The 24,610-nt window shown below is 47.1% G+C and overlaps 1 protein-coding gene across 6 annotated transcripts in view; it reads left to right on the forward strand.

Moving 5' to 3' along the window:
- Positions 1-24,610, forward strand: part of DLGAP4 (DLG associated protein 4) — a 316,182-nt gene that overhangs the window by 241,665 nt on the left and 49,907 nt on the right. For 2 of the 6 annotated variants that reach the window (XM_075901399.1, XM_075901401.1), the window contains exon 1: positions 12,900-13,130. The exons of 2 other annotated variants lie outside the window; for them this stretch is intronic. In XM_075901399.1, the coding sequence (XP_075757514.1) occupies positions 12,914-13,130 (217 nt within the window). In that variant the 5' untranslated portion in view covers positions 12,900-12,913. Of the gene's footprint in view, positions 1-3,527; positions 3,743-12,899; positions 13,131-24,610 lie in introns of those variants that run through there. 2 more of the 6 variants (XM_075901398.1, XM_075901402.1) reach the window with 2 other exon arrangements.

The raw sequence follows: 24,610 nt of genomic DNA on the forward strand, positions 1-24,610 counted from the left end.
ACACCATTCCACTGCCCTCCCCAGACTGCACAGAGCCTCCTTTCAAGTGCCTCTGTTCTCATAAGAGTGGGCTCTGTCCTGTCCTCACTTCCAGCTGCCATCCCTTCCTCATACTCTCTCTCCTTCTTACGAGGGTATTTGCCTGCACCACAGACCATGCCCCGCCAAGCCGTGGAGTGAGGTGTGTGGAACAAGGTGCTGTGGGCTCTAGTGGATGAGATCTGGGGTCAACTGTAAGTTATTTTAGGCCAGAGGTTCCCAATTTGGAGCTCATGGAGCACTTGTCGGTGTCCCAAGGGAACTGGCTGGTGACATGTTGCTGGGTATCCTCCTTGTTTCCAGGTGAGAGAAACAGAATATACAGGAGGGGAAGCAAAACCATTAAGAACAAGACTTACTGCCCTGAAGAGTTAAACAGTCAGTTAACACTGCCCTGATCTTGCTACTCTATGTAAGAAAATGTTGGGGTTGTCATGGGGATGATCTGAGGGACATGTGAACAGCCGTGAAAGTAACTTAAAATGTCTTCCAGGTACTGTCCTACTGCAGCCTGGGTCCCTGCCAGCTCTTTGCATAGCTTCCTGCTGGCTTTTACTGCAGCTCTTGCTGGAGCTGCACACCAGGGTGCACCTGCTTACTTTCACCTCTGCCTGTGAATGTAAGGGTTGGGTCCACAAGACAGTCTCAGGTAGGAAGGGGCCTGTATGGGCAAAGGTTAGGAGCTGGACGGGATATCCTAGAGGTTAATAGGATAATTAAATGGAATTGTTTCTCACCCTTTTGCCCATTTCCTTTCTGTGTTTACCTCCACTTTGGTCCAGATCCTGAAACGATATGTAGGCCCCTCACTGCCATTGAAATAAGTAGAAGTCAGGACCCATACCTTTGATAATCTGGGCCTTAGACTGCAAGCTACTCAGGCAGGGATCTGGTTGGTGATGTCCTTGAATGATGGAGGATGATCAAGGGTCCATGTTGTCTGCTCCAGAACTGTCCACTGCCTTTGATACCACTACTCATGAGGTTATACTGACATAGCTGCAATACGTGGGGTCTCCAGCAGGCATAGATGGAGCTACTTGAGTAACTGCGTTCTTTCCCATTTTGAGGTAGTGTTGGGAAGCCTGAAGGGTCAGTTTTGTCATTCTTCCTCTTCAACACCCGCACTAGGACACTGGAAGAGTTAGCGAGCAGACAGACGCAGGCAGAGAGTACTCAGTGTGCTGACGACATCCCGCTCTGTGTTCCCATCACTCCAGTCCCAGCCAGTGCAGTGGAACAAATAAGCCAGTGTCTGTGAGCTTGGGCTGGCTACAGTTCAGTCTGGATAAAATGGAGATAATGCATGGTGTAGGCGTGGGGAAGCAGCTGAAGACTCTGGCAGCTCTATTGACTGAAGGCATGTGTCTGCCATTTGCATCCTTTGTTCAAACCCTGGGTTAGTTCTGGACAAGTAAGGGTTATCTGGAGACAGGAGCCCTCTTTGCCATATGCATCTTCTTGCCAATGAAGGGACCTTATCACAGTCACCCATCCTTTGTTACTTCAAGGCTGGATTACTCTAGTATTCTCTCTTGATGCACCTTATCATCAGCCAGAATGTGTATCTTATGCAAAAAGCAACTGCCGTCTATTTAAAAGGCAATTTTAAACCTGACACATATGACACCAGTGCTGGGGGAGCTGACAGTGTTTCCAGGTAGTGCTAGTTTTAACATACAAAACCCCACATGGTTTAATCGTGGGAGATCAATTCTCTCTCCATGCTGTAAAGTGCAGCTGAGATTAGCAAACATTTTGAGTCAGGCTCCTGTTATAAATGCGAAGGAAGAGAGGTGCTATAAAGGCCCCTTTGACTTTGCTCCCACAGAGTCCAGGATGGCTAACTTTCTGGGCATGTGTCTGCAGAGCCCATTTATTTCCCCCCGTTTGGGAAGCAGCTGGAGGATGAGCTGCTATTGGGTAGGTAACAATACTTAGCTCTTACCTAAGACAGCTCTCAGAGCACTTCACAGTGGTCCTGTGTGAGGCAGAGCAGTGCTTTTACAGAGGAGAACTGATGAACCTTCGAGGCTAAGTGCCTTGCCCAAGGTTGCACAGGAAGTCAGTGCTGGAACAGTGAGCTGAACATAAATCTCTGGGGTCCTAGGTTTGGGCCCTACCTCTGGATTACTCCGCTCTTGATGAAAATGTTGTACAGGCAGTCCCCGGGTTACGTACAAGATAGGGACTGTAGGTTTGTTCTTAAGTTGAATTTGTATGTAAGTCGGAACTGGTACATATTGTAGGGGAAACTCAGCCAAACATTTCTCCAGAGCTCAGTTTTATTCTCCCACACCTCACTTCCCTCAGTCCTTTATTCTCAAGCTGAGGTGTCTGCTGAGAGAAGCCGCTCCGCGTCTCCCTGGTCTGCTGGGGGGAAGCAGCTAGTGCGGGGTTGCCTCACCCCGTTTGTAAGTAGGGATTCGATGTAAGTCGGATCCATGTAACCCGGGGACTGTCTGTACTGGTGATTTACTAACGACTGCATCTCAGCTATTTACGTGTAATATTGCGGGCCTCCCTTTTGTTAATATAACAGAGGTACCTAGGGCAGGGATGCATGGAATAAATAGAGATGAAGGGGAAGTGATATAATCCCCAGTTTCCCCTGCCAGCAGTCAGTGCTGAATGTGGCTTGAATAAAGGAGAGGAGGCTCTATCATAAATGGGATCAGCCATTTTGGTAAGACAAAGCTTACCATGTGCCCCATGACTCCATGTTTACTACTGGCTTTGCCAGATCTCTGACACCCCTTTTCCCACACACAAATTAAGGGCTGCTGGCAGCAAGACCATGGGGCAGCGATGGGGAACCTAGGCTAGTGAGTGGGCTGCACGACTGGCCCGCCTTCATCTTAGTGCACCATGAGATTGGTGTAACCAAGGCAGTCGCCTGGGTTAGGGTAGTGTTGCTCACTGCGCTTGGTACCTAGAATTTGTGGGGAGCTCTGACTGAAAGATAGCAGCACTTTGATTCCATGCAGAGGGAGTGCAGGGCTCCCACCCTTGTGTGCAATCAGCAGGCACCTCAATTCACAGGCCCTTGTGTAATAGGGGTAGGAAAAAAGCTTTGGGCATCAGCAAACAAAATGTCTCCGGGGCCATAGAGAAAGCCCTGATGCATGTTACCATCCACTGCCATGGGGGGACCCAAGTCATAGAATCCTAGGGCTGCAAGAGACCGTCATGGAGTCCAGCTCCCTGTCTAGCAGCAAGATTGCAGGGGTCCCCCCCGCAGCAAGAACGCCAGGGCCTGTGCTTGGGGGGCTCTTTGTGCTCCAGCAGCCCAGGGCTTTGCATAGACCAGCACCCTGGACCGGCTCCCCGAACCGCCCCGGGACCTCAAGCAGAGCGATGGGGTGGGCTCAGGCCGGGCTGCCGCGCGGTCCGGGAGACCAGCGGGATCCGCGCGAATACTCCGCCCCCGCCCGCATCCTCGGGCGTGGGGGCGTGGCCCGGCCGGCTCCCCGAGCCCCGCCCCGGGGCGGCGCACAGCTGCGGCGGGGCGCGGCGCGGCAAGCTGCGGGAGCAAGCGAGGCCCGTGCGGCTCTGCCCTTGTCGTGCCGCCCGCCGCATCCCCCTGCCCGGACCCGCGAGTCCCCCACCCCCGGCTGCTGGGGCCCGTCCTCCGCCCGAGGGAAGAGCCGCCGCCCTTCCTTTGTGTCTCCCATGGCTTTGTGTCTGGAGCTGTGCAAGCGATGTGAGTGCGGGGCGCGGCGGGACCCGCGGGGAGGCCTGGGGAGCGGGCGCGGGGTCCCCATCTTGCTGCGCGGCTCGGCCGGGCTGGTGCTTTCCCGGCCGCGGTCCGACCCGAGCCGGAGCCCGGCAGGATGTGAGCTCATGTGCCTATATTTGTCCCGGGCCGGCCGCGGCTGCATTTTTCCCTGTCTGAGTAATGACACGCGGAGCCGCTCGCGAGCTGTGACCCCCGGGGCAGCTCGGGGGGCGGGTGGTTCCGAAGCACTCAGATGCTAAGAAATTAAGCCTCTCAACAGGCAGGCGCGGGCGGCCGCGGTCCCGGCGGATCCTTTTCAAGGTGCCTCCTGCAGGTTCACCTGGAATTAATAAGGGTTTTCGCTGTAATGGGAAAGCTGTGAAAGGGGATTCGGTCCCTTGACACGGGAGGTAAGTTGTAACGGGGGTGCTTTCACATACACGCAGGATACAGCAGTTCCTTGGTTCCCTTGTGGAAAACTGGCCGGAGAGACTAAGAGAATGAGCAAACTGCCCCTATAAAATCCCCTAACTGAAGTTTATGGGGCTATTGTAGGGTTGCAATCTGCAGATTTCTTTCAGCATGATTATTGCTCTGGCTCGGCACATCCAATTAATGTTTTGCATTATAAGGAAGGCATGGAATGTCTGTAGGCACAAAGGGGCTGTGGTGAGTGAGGCTTGGCCGGCTGGCAGGCAAAGTACATCCCATCTAGGTCTTCCTTTCCTCTGATTCTGATTTAGTTTTTCCTCTTTTCCCCTGCAGCTATGTATCTCCCTGAACAGTCTTGCTTGCAGGGATAGATGTTGTGGCTGGGCAAGTGAGCCTAAAGCTTAGTCTTTGGCCCTCCTACCCTTTGATCTGGGTGAGGTGTTATGAAAATGTCTCACGCCGTTTGTTACCCCCTCCCCCTGGTCCGTGGACAGAAGATACTTTGTCTTTTAGGTTGGAATCCTGCTGTGTTTTCCTCTGAACTGACACATTCCTCCCCAAACTGGGAAAGACCAAGAAACAAATTGTCTACAGTGCCCAGGGTAGGAAGCCAGGCTGCCTGCCGGGGAGACTTGCCAGATCCTATACAAAAAGATTCCCTCGTCCGCTATTGTCAGCTCAAGGCTTTGTGGCTACCACATGGCCTTACTGGCACATTGTTGGAATACAGTGAACCCTCGCTACTTCGCGGTTCGACCATCGCGGATTCACGACTTCGCGGACTTTTTTCATTACATTATGTATATACGTGAATCCGCGATGGTCGAACCGCGAAGTAGCGAGGGCTCGCTGTATACATGTTAAATATACATGTCCCTACTTCGCGGATTTTCAACTATCGCGGTCGGGTTTGGAACCTATCTACCGCGATAAACGAGGGTTCACTGTAACCAGGGCAGCAGGCTAATGGTGGATCCTCCTGTTTCTCCTCAGATCATCAGTTCAGCCTGTGCATTGGGATGCAGACCCTTCTGCCTCTGGGTTCAGGATGCCCTGTATGGAATTCTATAATGCTGCTGCTGTAAGGGGTGGGTGACAGTACTTCTCCAGGGAAAGGAAATGAGAAACTGTGTGCTTTGTGATGCTATAGAGTCTGTTAATTGAGCATGCATACCTGTACTCCCCTTGTATTTTTAGACTCTTCAAGAGCATGAAGAAGAAATGTACTGGCATACTACATCTGCTATAGATAGAGGACAAGTTCAGAAGTGGGGGAGCCTGAAGCTAGGTTAAAGCTTTCCCATCAGTGTGTTCTTATTTCCTTGCCCCTCATAAACTAAGGAGGGTCATGCCAGGTTAGTACCTCAGGGTTCTGGCTTAACACTGAAGATTTCTAAGGGGTACGTAGCTGTTGCAGAAGGAATATTGCTATTTCATTAGGTTGCATCCTCCCGTGAAGAATACTGGCTGCTGTCAGTGGTGTATGCTGTTATAGGTTTGTTTTGTTTGGGACATGATGGATGGTGGATGAAACATGAAAGGTGAGGCCTTGAGTGCTTGTTAAGGCCCTGTGACTGTTAGCAGTGTGCTGGCCAAAAGGGGCTAGATTTACCAGTTGCAAATTCTGCCTTCAGAGTCACTTGGATATAGTGATCTTTATTCCTTTCTTAAACTGTTTGGTGTTGCTGTCCTCTGTCACGCAGGAGCTGTGGTTCAAAGAGGTGGCAGTTCTTGAGAGGTTTGTGGGGTCAGTGAGGGAATTATTCCTTGCTCAGTCTGTCCTTCTGCTTGAAGAGCACTGTGGAAATGTACCGATTGTTTGCATCTCAATACCTGTTTCCATTACAGAATTCCAAAGCACTCAGATGCTAAGAAATTAAGCCTCTCAGACCTTCAAGCAGAGGGAGTGTCATTCTCCTTATTTTACAAGTTGGAGAAATGGACCATAAGTAGTTTGCTCAAGGTCACACAGGAAATCTATCGCTGAGACAGGAATGGAACTCAGAGTCCAAAATCTGCCCACAAAGAGGTGACATGCAATTTTGGGTCCTTGAAAATGCACCAGTCCTTTAAAAGGGAATGGGCCAGATTTTTCAGCTGGTATAAACTCTACTAATAGTAGTAGACAGGTGTGTTCCCATCCATATGCCAAAAATTCACTACATCTCTGACTAGATTAGAAGCAGATTTCCACTCCATCATCTGACCCCAGTGCAGTCCCACTCATTTCAGTTGGACTAGTGGCAGAATAAGTGCTAAATGTAAGTGAAGGTGGCAGAATCTAGCCCATATAAATCCCTGCCATATGGGAAACATGTCGCAATATTTGCCCAACTATGGACAACACAGCCTGTCCCTATTGAGATGGCTTCAGTATTCTCCTGATTTGGGATTTTGAAGCCACAATTTCTGGCTATGAAAGGGAAAAATTTCACCTGTCCACAAACTGGCAGGTATCATTTTAATTTCCGACCACATTTCACATTAGCTTGTGTGACCAGGTGCATGTCAGGTGCACAGTTGCCCAATTTTTGCATGCATTTTTGCTAGATTTTTAAAGCCATTTCTGACAGTTTCGCCCAAGTTTATTTACTGCTTCAATCCTGTGTGCATAGTGCATATAAGATCTGCAGGCTGGTGGTGCTTGCTGCTGGCTTGTTCATAGAGCAAGAGCACTATCTTTTAAAACTGTTTTTAACATAGAATAAATAACCATTGTGAGGCACTTCCAAACTGCAGTTACATATCAACTTGGCTTCCATAGCTTTTTCTGTTGCCCACACTTTGCTCAAATGTGTGTCACCCAGGCAGTTAATGTGATGGTGAATGGTGTATTTTCTTCATGACAGAACACACTTACCTGTCTGCAGAGGTGAGATTTCACAGCCAAATTGCAATAGGGCTTTTCTACACTCCATATTTCATTTGATGTTTCCTGCTCTTAAATGACTGCAGATTGTTCCTGGGTTGAGGCTGTGTAATTGGATTCAGTGCAGTGCAAGTTATAGAAACATATGTGAGCTGGGAGGATTAGGGTTTTGTGGACGGGTGGCCTTCTTTAAGAAAAATCCACTTTAATTTCTGCCAGGAAAAGTTGTCAGTACACTCTCCTGTCAAAGTAGATTTTACAACATTACCAGTAAGTGTAATTGCAGTTCCTTTGAAAGCAGATTAGAGTCCATGCTGTCAGGATCAAGTTCCACAATGGTGGTAATCAGGACAGAGTGATGAACTCTGGTTTGTGCTTCAGAAAGATACTAAAAAAAATGGGCTCCTTTCTGCACCCTAAACCCTGGCCCACATCACTTTGTTAATTAGCTCACACAGAGTGAGAATTCTGTCATGGAGTGCGGGCGAAGAGGTGAGCCAAAGAAATGACTTGTAGACACTTTGTTCCCAATGATTGTCTCTCCAGTGCCCCCTGAAATGTGCCAATAAGGAAGGGAATGGTGGTCCCCTTTTTGCCACAGATTTCCTTGGTGATCTTGAGCAAGTCACTCCCTTTCTGTGCCTCAGGTCTCCGTTTCATAGAGAGGGATAATAGCACTGCCCTGTCTCATGGGGTGATGCAGGGACAAATGGGTTAACAATGGGGAAGTGTGTGAATACTCTATAAGGGTAGCTGTATGGAAATAACAGGACCCCTAGGGTCACTTCCCCTCCCACCTAGAAACAGAGCCTGCTGTGCAGTCTGCAGTGCCAGGACAGACAGGGAGCTGCCTTAGCACCCCCTTTGGTTACCTGATCCCTCTGCAGCAACGAGACCCAGCACTTGACATTCCACGACCCATAGTTGAAAACCACTGATCTAAGCTATGATCTATAGAACAGTGACCCTTGTAGCCTTTGATACACATAGCGCAGACTCCACTTCAGGCTAGGAAAAGACTGGGGGTTGTTTAGGTCTGAATGACTCACTCAGGAGGAGAGGCGATTTGACTCCAATTCTTTTCTTAATCCTTCTTTATAAAGCATTTAAATAAAACAGAAGCAGTTATCAGCGGGAAATAGCAGTGAGTTTTGCTGCTTCTTTCCCTCCCCTTGCATTCATGCTTTTAGGCTATTAACTGTAATGCAGGACAAAGGGCAATGAAGTAGCAGTGGCTTTGCAGAATCATTGGTGCCTGTGCTATCATGCAGAAGGAAGAATTGTCCAAGAACAGCATCAGCCAGAATACCACTGCCTGCCCTGCTGCTTTTTCCTCTTACCAGCCAGTGTGCACAGGAACTTAGTTATTCTCATTACCCTGTTGGCACTTTCTGGGAGAAGCCTGTCAGTTCTCTTTACATCACCAATGGGCTGGTGAAAAATCTCCGACTAGACTGACCTTCACAGCCTGAGGAAGTTACAGCCATTTTCAAAATATCAAACAGCAGAGTTAGGATGTCTAAAGAATGGGATCTAGAAATAATTAGTGTTGTAAGGCCATGATATCAATTGATGGTGTGCACATTCAACGGGAACTTAAGTTTTTAAGAATACCTACATGCTTAAATCATGTAATCCCCATTTTTCATTGACTGTCAATAGGATTTCGCCACTTAGGTGGTTGACTCTCTTATTAAACTACCCCAGTCTTCAATCCCATTGCCCTGTCTCAATGAATGTAGAAAAAATAAATTTGAGAAGGGCAAAAGCCTTCTGTTTGAGGAGAGTTGGGAGACTGGGTCTCTTGGTTTAGAGAGGGGATGGAGACACGTAGGAGATATACAAAATGAAGGTTATAGAGAGGATAAATTAGACATTCCTTTTTACCCTCTGTCACATGAGAAAAAGGGGATGTTAATGAAACTGGAAGGCAACATATTTAATATTAATGAAAGAAATAATTTTGCACAACATTGCAAGATATCCGTGAGGCCAAGAATTGAGTCAAAAAGGTATTAGACATTTATATGCCTATTTATAGGGTAGCATCTAAGGATTCCAGTTGTGGATTGGAGCCCCATTGTGCTAGCCACGTACACACTTAGAAGGCGTGTAAACCCCCATGCTTCAGGGTATAAAGCCACCACTTCTTGACTGGGATTGGGAAGAGACTTTCCCCACTAGACTGGTTATTCCATAGTTGTCCCATATGAAGATTCTTGTAACAGAAGCTTCAGGGGAAGGTACAAGTCACTGTCAGAGACAAGATGCTGGTCTAGAGGGAGCCCTGATACAGAATGCCAATGGCTATGTTCATGTCTCCGTATGCAGTATGCTACTGTGTGACTCTTCTTGGAGATAGTCCCCTGTATGAAAAGAATTGGGCTTTTTTAGGGAAACATATAACAGAGTAGCTGCAATTTCCTGTGCATCCCCCTGCCTGTTTTCCCCGCTTCCCCTCTTCACTGGGCACTGAGATCCATCTTGCCCTCTCCTTGTGCCCACATTCTGCACTATGTGTGTCTTTGTACAGTGTTTCTCCCCAGCTTAACAGTGCTCACTGCCAGGTCTGGACTCTTAAGTAGGTTTATTTGTCCAGATATAAGCCCATAATAGACTAAAACAGTCTTTCATCTACCCTTCTCCTGGGATATCACAGCCTCCTTTCCAAAGGGTCTAGAAATCCTGCTTGCAGCTTCCCAACCAGCTCCCTTCTCACAGCTAGCTCTCATTCAGCCAGCTCTGCTGCCCTTCTGGAGCCAGGGCTACAACCCTGAGCATCTGGCCTCTTGTTCCCAGGATCCATCATCCCTGTTAATGTTACTCCTCTATGGTTTCTCGTCCAAGGTACAACCTGCCACAATCATTCCTCCTCTTGTCCTGTGACAGGCCTGTATCGCCCCCTGAGGTAGCCCTGCCTCCTTTAATTGACTAGCTCCACCTGCTCAGACAGAGGCCCTGGCCTACTGACAGGGATCAGCTACCCTGTGGCAGGACCCCCTAACTTTTCCATGTTGGAAATGTCTTTCCAGCTTGCCACCTCTGCCCAAACACAAGACCCTGAGTCAGTCATGTCCTCCTTATTCATGAAGCCTGTAAGGAGCCCGTCAGTGCTGCTGCTTTACTGATTGGACTGATGAAACATTCCAGTCCCCTGATCTCTGATACTCCTGGGCTGCATTTTGCCCCTTTATGCTGCTACTCTGAGCAGTGTAGCTCCTTGAGTAACAACACAGAGCTGACATTAGAGCCCAATAACAACCCCTTACAGCCCCTAGTTTAAGTGTGCCAGGGACAAAAAGGGAGATTCTGGGGAGGGGTGAGAGCATGACTAGAGCACTCTGGGCTCTAGCTCTTCTAAACTGGTAGAATATCCAGTAGAGACTATGGAAAGCTTTGAGAGCAACCCCAGGGATTGCTGTAACGTTATTCTGGGGGCTGAGCAGTCCCAGAATTCAGGAGACACAGGGTTTAAAGCCACATCTACCGTAGACTGCACTTTCTGAGCTCCCGCTCTACAGCAGTCTCAGCTCCTTTCATCTGTGGGCTTAATTCTGAAAGGTTCTTGGCTTTTGTAGCTCTTAATTGAAGGTATTCAGGACTTCTTGGGAACAAAAGCCTGGGCACAAGGAAACTGGCTGGGGTCTGACAAATGGCAGCACATTGTGTTGGCTCCCAGCATATTGCTGCTTGAACAGCAAGCCCTGCCATTGCATGGTCATGCACACTAGCAGGCTCAGCCTTACACTTAACAAGCTCTGATGTTGGTCATGAAGTATAGTTGCAGAATTACAGTAAAATCTCTTTGTGTATTATGGAGATTTCCATAGCTAATTGTGGGCATGACATGATATTACACTGCATGTTAACATTTATTGGTCTTGTGCCAATATGCTTAGCAGAGGTGCCAATGCCAGAAAACACTGCTGATTACTAAGTGGAGACTGCCCAAGTTCACTCTATCTAGAGTAGGTGGCCTGCTGGCTCTCCAGTGTAGTAATGGCTTGTACAAGTGAGATCCCTGTAAAAAGTTGCACATATAAGCTGCTCAGTCCTCTAGATACAGGACAGGTACAGCAATGGGAGCAGTGCAAATTTCCCCTCTCCTGCCCTGTCCATCTACCTCAGTCCCAGAGCTGCCTTTAAGTGTAAGGCAGTGGTCACCAACCAGTAGATCGGGATCTACTGGTGATCCTGACTGGTTTAGCCAGGAAGCTATCAAGCGCTGGCCCTCCACCTGCTGTCATGCTGCTCCTGCCCTCTGCCTTGGAGCTGCTTCCGGGGAGCCTCCTGCTTGCTGTGCAGAGTGTGGTAAGGAGAAGAGGAGGGTGCTGATGTCAGTGTATCCCTCCTCCCCCCGCTTCTGTACCCGATCTCCACACAGAGAGAAGGGGATGGAGGGAGCTTGGCAATGAAAATCTGTCATTCGCACAAACTCTGTGTGTGTCTGCCATTCTCACAAACACACATTGTCCTTCACTCATCTCCCAACCCAACACACATGTGGGGGGTTGTTGTTATTTCTTTTACTGCTTGCAAAGTGGGTTACTTTTGGTTTTTGACTGGTCTGTACATTTCATAATTGTCATTTCTCCCTTATGCTTAAATATAATTCTCTGAGTAGTGAGTTCTAAAATGTCTAACCTGTCATGACTGGAGTAATTATCCCTATGGTAATTGCTGCTCCTGGAAATGGCTGGCATGTCCCTTCAGTCCCTGAGAGAGGCAAAGCAGGAGTGTTTTCACATGCTGTCTTTGCCTGAAGACACCACTCCTGCAGCTCCATTGATCAGTAATGGGGAACTGGGGCCAGTAGAAGCTGTGGGTTCAGTGCCTGTAGATGAAGGGCAGCCCATGGAGCCACTGCTGTACATGCCAGCTGCTTTCAGGAGTGGTGCAGGGCCAGGGCAGGAGTAAGACTGCCTTAACTCCACCGCTCCACCACCCAGAAGCCATCTCTGTTAAACAGTGTCCAGCCAGAACCCCTGCTTCCTGAACCCCTTTCCCAGCCCTGAACCTCCTACACTGATGTGAGTCCACCTGCACCCAAACTCCTTCACAGAGCTTGCACCCTCAAACTCCTGTTAGACCCCAATCCCATCACTCTGCACTAAGCCCAGAGCCCCTCCCAAACTCCTTGGCCCAAGACCTGAGCCTGCACCCCAACCCATATCCCAGCCTGGTGAGAGTGAGTGAGGATGGAGGAGGAAGGGGGATAGAGTGAGCAGGGTGAGGCCTCAGAAGGGATGAAGCAGGGGCAGAAGGAAGTGGGACAAGGGTATTTGGGTTTGAGGTAAATCTTACATTGCGCTTAAACTGAAAAAGTGAGCTTGTGGTGAGAAAGGTTGGAGCCCCCTGGCGTAAGGAATAGTCGCTTCATCGCCGTGCCCCTCAATCCTGGCGGCTAAAACTGCGACGCGTGACACACAATGCGCGCGTGCCCTGGGTGGCATGGACGCCTGAGACTAAAAGCTGAAGTCCTAAGCCAGGCCCAAATGGCAACGAGAGCGTGCGAGAGTCAGACACTCGCCTGTAGCTGTTGACGTGCCTTGTGCTGGGGGGTTCCCTTTTAAATGTGCGATTTACTGGAGGAGTGTCCCGGTTTGCATCAAACCCAGCCTGCCCGGGGCGGGTCTCTTACCGCACAGCCTACGGGCCAGGAACGCGACACGCCGGGCCGGGTCCCCTGGTGCTGCTGGAGAATAGCCCCCCCCGGCGAGGCTGTGAGCAGGCCCGCAGTGCGCCCCTCAGGGCGGGCTCCCTGGGCGGACCCCGGCCCCCCTTCCGCGCTTTCCGGCCGGGGGGGGGGGGTTTGCAGCAGGCCGCAAAAGGAGGTGAGCGGCGCCCCGCCCGGCATGGGCCCGCGATCCCGGCAGGCCCGCGGGCGGGGGCGGGCTCGGCAGCCTGCTCGCTGCTCCTCCCGCCCCGCCCGCGCCGGGCCCGAGCGCCGCGGCTCCTCGGGGGAGCGAGCACCCGAGCGGGGAGGGGAGCAGAGGCCGCCCCCGGCTCCGCCTCTCGCTCCTGTTCGCCCGGCGCGGAGCGCAGCCAGCCCCGTTCCGGCCCTGCCCGCGGGTGAGAGCGCGGTGGGTCCGGCCTGGGGGGGAGCGCCCCGTGGGGGGCAGGTGTGTGTGGCGGGGGCACCGCGTGCGCTCTGCCCCCTCTGTGTGGGTGGGTGGGTGTGTGGGTGGGTGTTCTTTCTCTGCCCCCCCCCGTGTGGGGTGGGTGTGTTCTTTCTCTCTCTGCCCCCCCCTCCCGGGGTGGGGTGGGTGTGTTCTTTTTCTCTTTCCCCCCCCGGGTGTGGGGTGGGGTGGCTGTGTTCTTTCTCTCTCTGCCCCCCCCTCCCGGGGTGGGGTGGGTGTGTTCTTTTTCTCTTCCCCCCCCCCGGGTGTGGGGTGGGGTGGCTGTGTTCTTTCTCTCTCTGCCCCCCCCCGGGTGTGGGGTGGGTGTGTTCTTTCTCTCTCTGCCCCCTCTGTGTTTGTGGGGTGGGGTAATCTGGGGGGTATCGTGTGCTCTCTGCTCCCTTTGCGTGGGGGGGGGGTAGGTTTGCTCTCTCTCTCTGCCCCCTTTGTGTGTGGGGGGGAGGCTGTGTGTACTGTCCTCTGGTCTCTCTTTGTGGAGTGGCGGCAGCGTCTATTCTCCCCTTGCCTCTCTGTGTGAGAGCCTACACACACAACTGGGTCCTCTGTGCAGGAGGAATGTTAGTCCACACACTTTCACTCTCCTGGGTGAGGGGGTAGCCTACACCTTCTCTGAATGTGGTGGGGAGCCTATACAGCCAGTGTTTGTATCATGCTCATCATGGAGCATGCTGGTTTTGTGTTGCTGTGCAAAAACTGGGGGAAGAGAGGGCGGTGTTTTTTGTAAAACCAAAGGGTATGCTCTAATAGGTAGTGAGTGTGCTTGAGTTTCAAGAGAGTAGCTTGGGAGGTGTGAAACTCTTATGTTGGCAGCAGCTGAGACAGTGAAAGTTAGTAAATGTTTTATGAGTATCTTTTGTTCTTTTTTAGGGTTAGCCAGGAAAATATTTATTATGATTTCAGGAATACTGAGTTAAGACTCTTCAGAGGGGTGGTCAAGTTAGTCTATAACTGGAAAAACTTAAAACAACTAATAGTCTTGCTCCTTAAAGACTAACAAAACATGTAGATAGTATCATGAGCTTTCGTGGGCCCAACCCACTTCTTCAGATGCAAGTTGTGCCCACGAAAGCTCATGATACCATCTATATGTTTTGTTAGTCTTTAAGGTGCTGCAAAACTATTCCTTGAGTTAATGTTGGAGCTGAGAAGTACTGCTGCTTTATTGCGGACTTCCCCGGGTGTTTTTTTACAAGAACTTATTTAGTGTATCCCATAAGCCAGATATTTCTAAAAACACAATATGCTGCTGTCCCTTTGTGGCAACCTAAATCTGTCATCTTGAGTATCATATTTACAAAAGTCTCCATAGATGCCTGTGGGGTAACCACTTTCAGTTCCTTAAAATGATCTTGTGGCATTTTTTTCTTTTGTACAGTAATGATATATCTTGTTTATATGTAAAATATTCTTCAAATTAAATTGTGAGCTATGTTTTCGATCTGTCAAATGCTTCCTTATTTGACTAGAAGGGAAAAGAGTTGAAATGCCAATCAAGGTTAATTAGCAAACTAATGAAAGTAAAAGGGAAACCAATAGTATCACTAAACTGCTGGAGGACTTCTTTCTTTGTTCCTGGATTCTCCTAAAAGATTGAGAATGTGTAGTGTTTACTCAGCCTTTTAAGTTGTGTCACTTGCAGATTACACATAGCACTAATGGTGGTAGAGAAAATGTTTAAAGTGTAATTACATAGTCTATTCTCAGCTCAAGAAGCAAAGTTAATAATTGGAGTCAATCAAAGCAGTTTTTAATTCTATGTCCATTTACAGATTATCAAATGTACCATAATCCATTTTTAATCTTATATACTGTTCAGTGTGATGTGACTACTAAGATCCTCATAAATATGTGATTAAATGATGCATTGGTTCAAACACTACTTAATTTTTTACAATAAAAGTAGAAATTTGGGTGAGAGAGATTTAAGGTCGTTGTCCTTATGTTGCCCTACTATTTTTTTTCTCTGAACTCTGGTAGCTTAAAGGAATGCTGTCACCTCAACTGGTTTTTCCAATTTACTAGAAGTGGTTTTGGATATTAAACCTTTCCCTGTATCCTCCTGCCAAGTTATGTAGTCTCATATTTTTTGGTTCATTTTTTTTTCTATTGTTGTAAAGAGATCCAAGAACTGTATTTATACTAGCAAGATTGAAACCCATAACTTTGTTGCAGTGGTGAAAGCTACACTACAGGAAGGCCTCAGACATTCTACTGCCTATTCTTAGGGCCTGCATATATTGGGGATACAGGCAACAATGCAAATCCCAAGCATAGATATTTCAAACCAGGGTAAGCCTACCTGTGCAAGTAGCTTATTATGCTGATGCAATTCATCTGCTCTGAGAGCTTGAGTTGGACTAGATTGCATGGTTACAAACCCTAGAGACCTGACGATGGCTATAGTTTCTACTGTTGCTACCAACAATGTAGTCATACAAGTGGTGAATGATGTATCTGGTACTTTTCTGACATGTATTGATGAGCTCAGACAAACACAGGAAATGGTGACATTCAAAGGACTGTCAGATATGCAAAGTAATTAAGCTTTGAAATTTTAAGCATATTTTTCTCTGTCTCAACTGTTGTCATCTCAGCATTAGTTGCTGTAAGGTAACACAATCCTCAGTAGAAATGATTGTTTGATGTTGTTAAATTGATGGAGTTTCTTTAAAGCACTAAGGCTGATTCTGCTCACATACACACTTGTGTCCCATTGAAGTGAAAACAAAATTCTGTGTTTCGGTTACTTGGGTGTAAATACAGTATGACTTCATTGAAGTTAGCAAAGTTGTTGCATATTTACAGGTGTTTAGCTCAAGTTCTGCTTGGTTAATGAGTTGCATTCTTGAGTTATAGGACAGAATTGGGCCAATTGTATGTGAAGGCTGATGGCATGACAACTGTAAGCTTTAAAGTAATCTTTATATTGAGATTGCTTTCTTCTGACACTTCAGTTTGTCTGCGTTCCCACTTTGAGTCTGAGACTATGAATGTCTCATGAAATGAGTGGGGGGAGCATACAGCTTCCGTGTCCCTTCTGACACTATAGAACAAACTTTGGGGGCTAATTTAGAGACATAAACACCCTGACTTCTGTTTTTCTACCTGTTTACCTTTAATTTGCATATGAGCTTTTCTTGATTCCTGAATATTAAATTGCATCCAGCTCAGTGCTGAGAGACACTAGTTCCCAACTGTTGCTTTAGTATTCTGAAACTTGTTTTGTGTATAAACATAGGCCATGGAGAATTACAGTGGTGCAGCTTATTCTCTCTGGTGGAATTGCTGTATGCCAATGGAGAGAGCTTTCCCATTGACATGATTAACCCATGCTTGAGGAGGGGTGATAAGCTATAATGGTGGGAGAACTCTCCTGTTAACATAGTGTTGAGCACACTGCCATTTATGCCAGCATAATTTATGTTGCGGGGGAGAGTGGACTATTAACACCCCTGAGTGACACGCACTTTGCCAGCATATAGGCTGTCTTACACCACCACTTACGTCCCTCTTCAGCAGAGTAAAGAATAGGTCAAATGGTGGTTGTGATAGCTCTTTGTATTGCTAAAAATCCATATGTACATGTATTAGAATACATAACTCATCATATTGCTGGTTTGTGTTCACTGCAAAGTTAACTTGAGTTGCCTCTGACTGAAGTCCTGTTCTCTCTCTCAAACCCTTAACTTGAATGTGGTGGTGTTTTTAACTCTAATTGACTGACTTGAGTGGGGTTTGCAAGATAAAACTCAAGTTAACAGCTGCCAGATTGTGCTGACAGCTGCTCTGAAGCGTGCATGCAGGCGACCACCACTTGAATGCCACTGGTCCTTCAGTGCCTTCCAACATGACATCTCCTCACACGTGCCCAGAAACGGCAGTCAAATTATTCCACATTTCCCAGGGAAAGAGCTCAGCTTATTACAAGGATGAAGACTCATGGCATATGCCCTTGAACATGTTAGTTTGTGTGTGTGTGGTTGCTCTCACTTGAGCTGAACTAACTAATCCAAGTTCACTGCACAGGGAAAACATAGTCTGGAGCTTACACAACTGTTTCTGCAGTACTTTAGCAATTTGTAAAATTTCTTTGCAATGCAAAAAATTTTAAAAAACCTTCTGAATGTAATTGGTGCTGCTTTGCTGAATCTATGAAGGAGGGCCCATTCATAGCCACTTCCTATTTTTGGTTGCCCATTGCTGAGTTAAGGAGAGCCTCAGCTGCTCTCAGGTGAGTTCTGAATGGGTGGGAAAAGATAGGTAATAAGCCCAAATCAGCATGAAGCAAGCTTTACAGGTAGTGCCCTGAGCTGGCAAAACTGGTATTGAAGAGGGGGAAGGAGTATTTTACTTTGCACTGGTGCAGTTGTTCCTCCAGGGACTAACCCATCAATAAACGTGAAGTACTGTTTTTACGACAAAACCTGAGTAATATCCGCGCTGCAATCGTGTTCTTTCAAAAGTAAATCGGAAGAACAGAGGGAGTTTTCCGGTGTTGGTAATCCTCTTTCTACAAAGAAGAAGCCTTTTTGCGAAAGAACTCTTTTGGAAAAGGGCATGTGTGGATGGGGAAGACGGAGTTCTTTCTCAAGAAGAGGAAAAAGCACAAGTGCCCTGGTGGCCATTCTGCCCATAGTAATCACAGCTTACATGCGAGAGAGCATCCACACTGTCAAAAAAGCAGATGGCTTTTTCAATGCACTTTCACAGTGTGGATGTTCTCTTTTGGAAGAAGATTTTTCAGAAGATGTCTTCCAGAAAAGCTTCTTCCGAAAGAAGCCTGCAGTCTAGACAGCCTAAAAGTGCGGGGAAGGAGTAGGAAGTTCAGGGTGAGAGAGGGAGGTAGACAGGTATCTGTGGGCTGCAGGTGGAGGCCCAGTAGGCTGTATGTGGCTGCAGGCTGCAGGTTACCCACAACTGCCTTAACTTTTTTCAGCTTGGTCTGGTCTCCTCACTTCTGAAGTCCTTACCCACAGAATAACAGTGAAGGAACTAGGGATGTTAATGGTTAACCAGTTAATTAGTAAGCCTTATCCTTAATGGGTGAGGCTTACCAGTTATGGTTAACCTGTGGGGACTGGAGCAGCTCCCTGTCTGCCCCTGTGTAATTGGGGATAACCAGTTGAACTTAATGTTTAGCCAGTTAACTAATTAAATGGGATTTTACATCCCTAGAAGGAACATGGTGGTGGAAAACATTCTGTCTTTCTCTCTCCAATCCACAAGCCCACTAATGCTTGCAGGGAGCGCTAAGTATGGATGTGGTACGTTATGTATAAAATGCTTCCAGCTAGGGATGTAGGTGAGTAGTCAAGTTGAGTACTTGACTACTTTCTTCCTCCGCCCTTGCTGCCTCTGTATGAGAGGAAAGCTGGTTTCCCTCCATACTATCTCCCCAGTGCTGCCTCTCCCTCGCCCGCTCCATGCTGCTGCCTCTATTAGTCCCAGCTTGCACCAGTCCAGGACTGCTCTGGTTCTGCATTTTAAGAGCTGGGTGACTAACTACTTTTTCAATGCAGAGCTGCAACTGTCCCAGTTCTGTCCTGTCTTGCACCTGGCTCCTACTACATTTAACCTGCAGAGCCACAGTTGGGGTAACTCCTGGACCAGCGTGAGCTGCGACAGAGCACCTTCCCATATTGACTGATCATGTAGTTGATGCAAATTGTATTGACTATATGATTAGTCAGTTACCTGGCTCTTAACATCCTTACTTCCACAGTGTAGAAGCAGCCAGATTCTCTAGTCATAAATTGGCATAACTCTGAATTCATGCCAGTTTATACCAGCTGAGAATCTGTCCAATATGCCTATTTTAGCTTTCCCCTCAAAACTTTTATACACAAGGAACTTCTGAGAGACATCAACTGTCTCCCTGTCAGGTACCACAAAAGGACTTTTTTTTACAAGTAATTTCTTATGTGCTTTCTTTATGCTGGAAAGAGGAGCCCTGGTTTGAGCTAAGAGAAAACAATGACTACTTCCTGGTTCTGGACACTTGCTCTATATGGAGTCAGACTGAAGCTAATGGTGTAATTAAATAGCTAGCTTCCATTATAAGGTATTCTGTTTTTGTTGAGCCAAGGTTTGATTTTTTTTTGAGAAGACAACTGGACAAACTAGAAATATAATGTATTTATTGCAGAAACCATTAAACTAATCATGTACTCTCTGTAATATATTCTCTCACTGCTGTCAATTACCAAGGTCTTTGTACCATAATAAATCTTTTTTTTTCTAATTTACCTATTCTTGTTTGATTCAGTCCTTCTGTCAGTTGTCATGGAAACAGGTGTGATGTCACACTTGTGGCACTTGTTAATGAATCAGACAAGAGTCTAGTCAGGCAGTAAAGGCAGGTAGCACTCCTGGTAATGGATGGATGAAGAGAAAGTACAAAATGGAGTTTGAATTAGGGATGTTAAAATGTGTTTAATTGATTAACTATGTAACCGCTGAAAATTTCAGTGGTTACATGGTTACACACAGGCAGTAACTAAAAGCTGGCTCCCAGCATGAACTGGTTTCCTCCTGCCACCCTGCTCCTGGGAAGTCAGCTGCTGCCCTGCACACTGCTGCCTCCGTATCAGAGGCTGCAATAAGGCAGCAGGCACTTTCCCAGCAGGCGCATGAAGCAGTTTGAGTAATGGATAAGCATGAAGTTATCAGTTATCCATTTACACGGCTATACTCTTATATTCCTAGTTTGAATAAAATGTGAAATTTTTAAATTTGAGTTATTGCTATAATTGTAAGGCCTTCTGTGGAAGGGGAGAAGGTTTGAAATATTTCTGTTGCACCTACTTTAGAAAAGGTGTTCACTGCCCTTTAAATTTATGTTGAGACCACATTTAAATAATATGGCAAGAAGCCCAAAATCTTTAACTACTATAATACTGATCCACTCAACCCCTGTAATATTTGTTCATTAACAAATATTTGTTAGACTACATTCCAGCTACAGCAGTGTGATCTGTGATTGACTGTAGCTTTTTTAGAGACAAGCAGCTGATCTTTGATGCTTCTTGAAGGACATAGGACACCACAGTTGTTAAGTAGTCTGCAGAGTGGCTTTTTTGCTATCTTCTGCACACTGGAGGGATTTCCAGCTCCCTGTGATAATGCTTATGCACACAGGGTAGAAGCCATGCCATCAAGGTATCTGTGATGTGATAGAGGGTGACAGGTGCTAACTTGAGTTAACTTGTTGCATGTCATGGTGGATGAGCTGAATAGAGATGGGTAGCTGTGAACTGGATACACTGCTATACACTTTTGCAATTTGTGGATTGTTTAGAGATTGGGGAAATGTTTTATAAAAACATTTTCTTACCACTTTCTGAGCTGTCACAATTTATGGCCAAGACATGATCTAGATGTGTTCTGTTTACATTAACTGTCAGTGATTAGTATTGCCAATGTGTTAGGGAAGTGAACGACTAGCTTATCGGGTAGTTGACACGCTAGTAGATTAGTTGCTCCCTGTCCTGGGACTGTTGCTACAGTTCAAAGGTGGAGGCACCCATAATGACTAATCCAAAGCTGAAACTGGGATGGGTTGGACTCCAGAAGCAGTTATGCTCAGTAATAGCGAAGACAACTGAGTGACTGCAGAACAGGAAATAACTGTCCTGCCAAAAGGTAGACAAATAGAAAACACTACAGCTCGCTCTATGTATTTCTTCATTGAGAGTTGGTATAAGGCTGTGATGCTGCTTAGAATAACTTGACACACAAACTGACAAGTACTTAGGCTTCTAGTGTTGCAAGGTCAGTCTCATGTGAAAATCGGCCCTTTTTCTGTCCGCCTTTCACTACGCTTTGTCGTAAAGATTCTGCAAATAAAGATGCCTGACGCTGCTGTGCTAATAACATTGTACACTTGTTTGAATGTAAGCACATAGTTCTTTAGCACGAAACATATGTGGTGTAACAAGGTTGTTTTTTTTACGTTCTTAAGTGAACAGTTGTAGGTGAATGTTGTAGATCAAAGCTAAAATTTTCCAAAGCAAGCGTGTTTGAAAATGTTACCCTAATCTGCCTTTTAGTTATGTTGCAAAAGGACTTCCTAATGAAAGGCAAGCAAATGAGCTAGAACAGTGGTCCCCAGCGTGGTGCCTGCGGGCGCCATGGCACCCACCAGGCCATTTCTGTGCGCCCGCCAAGAGATCGGGGCTGGCCCCGCCCCCAGGCACGCAGCACATGGGCGGAGCCAGCCCCTGGGCGCATTGGCGGCACCGGCCCTGGGCACGCAGCACATGGTCAGTGCCAGCCCGGGTGCGCAGCGGTTAGGTGGCCTGCCCCCGGGTGAGCGACGCGAGGGCTGTGTCGGCCCCGGGCTTGCAGTGTATGTGCGGCGCCAACCCAGGAGCAGCACATGGGCAGCCCTGCCACTGGGCGCTCGATGCATGGGCAGTGCTGGCTCCTGGGTGCATGGCACAGGTGCAGGCTCCAGGCATGCAGCGTGTAGGCGGTGGCGGCCCCCCCCCCCCCCCCCCCCCCCCCCCCCCCGTGGCGCGCGGGACATGGGCTGTTCTGGCCCTGGGCATGTGGCGTATGGGCGGCCCCACCCCTGGGTGTGCAGCACAGTTGCAGCGCCAGCCCCGGGAGTGTGGCGCATGGGTGGCACCAGCTCCAGGCATGCAGTATATGGGTGGCTCCGCCCCTGTGTGCCCGGCGTGTGAGCAGCCTCGTTCCCGGGCGCCAGGCAGCCCCCAAAGGTTGGGGACCACTGAGTTAGAAACTAGATTCCAGTGGAATGTTTAACCTCCACTCAGTAACTATGGGTCAGTGAAGGGCAAAGGGAATAACCTAAAATGAAACTGAGCACACTTCTTAGGGGGTAACGCATGTTGTCCTAGAACAGTGGTCTCCAACCTTTTTACACCCAAGATCACTTTTTAAGTCTCAGAACAGGCGAAGATCTACTGCCCCGCCCCTTCCTTGAAGCCCCGCCTACATTACATGAGGAAATCTAATGTAAATGTACTGCGCAGGTGCGCAGTTCAGAGAGGGCTCAAGAGCTACTCTTGGAGCCCCTGAGATCTACCGGTAAATCGCGATCTACTGGTTGGGGACCACGGTCCTAGAAGGACAATATCTCAGTTAGCATTACAGATATCAGGGGAGGTCTGCACTTGTCCAGTTTTTACAGTTCATGTTGAGGACAATTTCTTAAAACTCTGCAAATCTACTAAACAGAGGGACAAATTGAAGGGGAAAAGTCAAAACTAGTAGGGGAGACACCAGATTGTCTTCATTTTTGTTCACATTTTCTTGGCTTATTACCACTGATGCAGCTTGAACAGTGGGGGCACTAGTTGACAAATGGTACATGTGGTGGACTTTTTTTTTTTTGCGCTATTGCAACTATGACACCACATCAAAAAAACACAACAATAGGTGTTTTAAAAAAAGGCACGGGAATGTTATGGACAAAGCCTAAGAATATTACCAGTTGAATTTCTGTTTTTACACTAAAAGAAAAACACTTGCAGTTGGTTGTGTAAGGAGTTCTTGGTAGACCCTATAGATTCCCCATGTGTATTGGGTGCTCATCCCCTTGATGTTTCAATACAACTTCTAGTCTTTGAGGAATACGATTTTGTAAAAATTGACATTAAAAAAAGTGCACACTTTAAACTAGGAATGTTAAGAAGTGGGTATTTTGCTAATCTTGTAGTCAATAGAATTTTTATTGGCTACACAATTAAAAGGTAAGGGGAGGTAATTTAAGTGCTCAGTCCTAGCTCATGGTAAGTCCAGGAGCCATCCCTGCTATGGCTTTGTATTTAAAATGTAGTAGGGCCTGGGCGGCCAGGTAGGCAGCCTGGCTCCTACTACATTTTAAATGCAGAATTGCAGCTGGGCTAGTTCCTGGACCTGGCGTAAGCTGGGCTGCCTGCCCTCTCAGCTCCTACTAAACTTTTGCTCGTAAGTTAATTGACTATACTGTTACATTCCTACTTTAAACCCTCATTATCAATAGCTATAGGCTTTTCAAATATTTATTGGAAATCCAAATATTTATTGGAAATCCAAATATTTAATGATAGCCTCCTAAATCCTCCATCTAGTTTCCTTCTATCATTCTGGGTGATTAGAAGCAGGCTGCTTTCTTCCCTTCCCCCAAATATGCTACAAATGTGCATAAGGCGGAGGCAGGCTTGAGTCCTTGAACTTTCTTGCCAAAGAAGGCAGCTATTGTCTCAACCTTGGGGAAGGGGCTTTCTGTATCTCCTACCCAACTTCTGTTAGTTTTAGGTGGCCTTGCATCCTCTGAGATTCAGGGTCAAGAACATGAGAGTAACTGGATAGTGGGGAGAGGAAGATAATTTCTGTGACTCCTTGCCAGGAAAAGCAGTTGGTTTCACAGAAGAATCTGAAAAATTACTCTAGGATCTTAGAGCACATGCGATCATAGTGTGGTATCCATGGTTTCTGTTTGAAAGAGGATACTGATAATACTGTTCTTATATTGGTGTATTTCTATGGCAATCCACAGCTTTCTCAGATATTGGGCAGCAGCTCATTCTTTGAAACTGTATTTATGGCTCAACACACTAAAGAATTCCAAAGGTTATCCATGTTCATGTTCATATGGAAAGTATGTTCTTTTGTATATTGTACATCTAGACAAGCCATTGTAGTGGTTTTGAAGGAAACTGTTGCCGGAACCAGTAGAATATTGATGAAAATGTGTAAAAATAAAGTTGTCTGCACATCTGTCCACAGTGTGAATGTTGTTCATAGTCCTTGTCCTATTACATTGTGTCCTTTAAGGCAGTGAAGAGCTGCAGCTAGGGGTCTCTGTAGCTATATCATTATTAGGCTGCAAAGTGAGACCCAAGTTTAAATTTGAACTCGGTCTTGAATATCATATATCCATTGAGTATCTGCTTACAGGGAGCTAATAATGTAAAGTAATGCACATTGGAAAAAAAAAATCCCAACTAATGATGGGGACTAATTTAGCTATAACCACTCAAGAAAAGGTCTTGAAATTGTGGATAGTTCTCTGAAAATATCCACTCAATGCTCAGTGGCAGTCAAAAAAGCAAATAATGATAGGAATAATTAAAAAAGACTAGAGAATAAGAAGAACATCTTATTGCCTCTATAAATCCATGATACACCCGCATCTTGAATACTGTGTACAGATGTGGTCACCTCATCACAAAAAAGATATATTGGCACTAGAAAGGGGCAATAAAAATGATTAGGGGGTTGGAACGGGTGCCGTATGCAAGAGAGGTTAAAAAGACTCAAGTCCTATACCTCTTCTGTGGCAATGAGCACTTCTCAGAGTAACAATGGGAATGATAGTGTGAAGCTCGACTGTCACAAGGGATAAGTCAGAGTGGAGGCCAGCTTTAAAATTGCTGATATTTCTTACTTCCTGGGGCTAGCAGC

The sequence above is a fragment of the Pelodiscus sinensis genome, chromosome 18 (genome assembly GCF_049634645.1).
Source record: "Pelodiscus sinensis isolate JC-2024 chromosome 18, ASM4963464v1, whole genome shotgun sequence".
In the NCBI taxonomy this organism is placed as follows: domain Eukaryota; kingdom Metazoa; phylum Chordata; order Testudines; family Trionychidae; genus Pelodiscus; species Pelodiscus sinensis.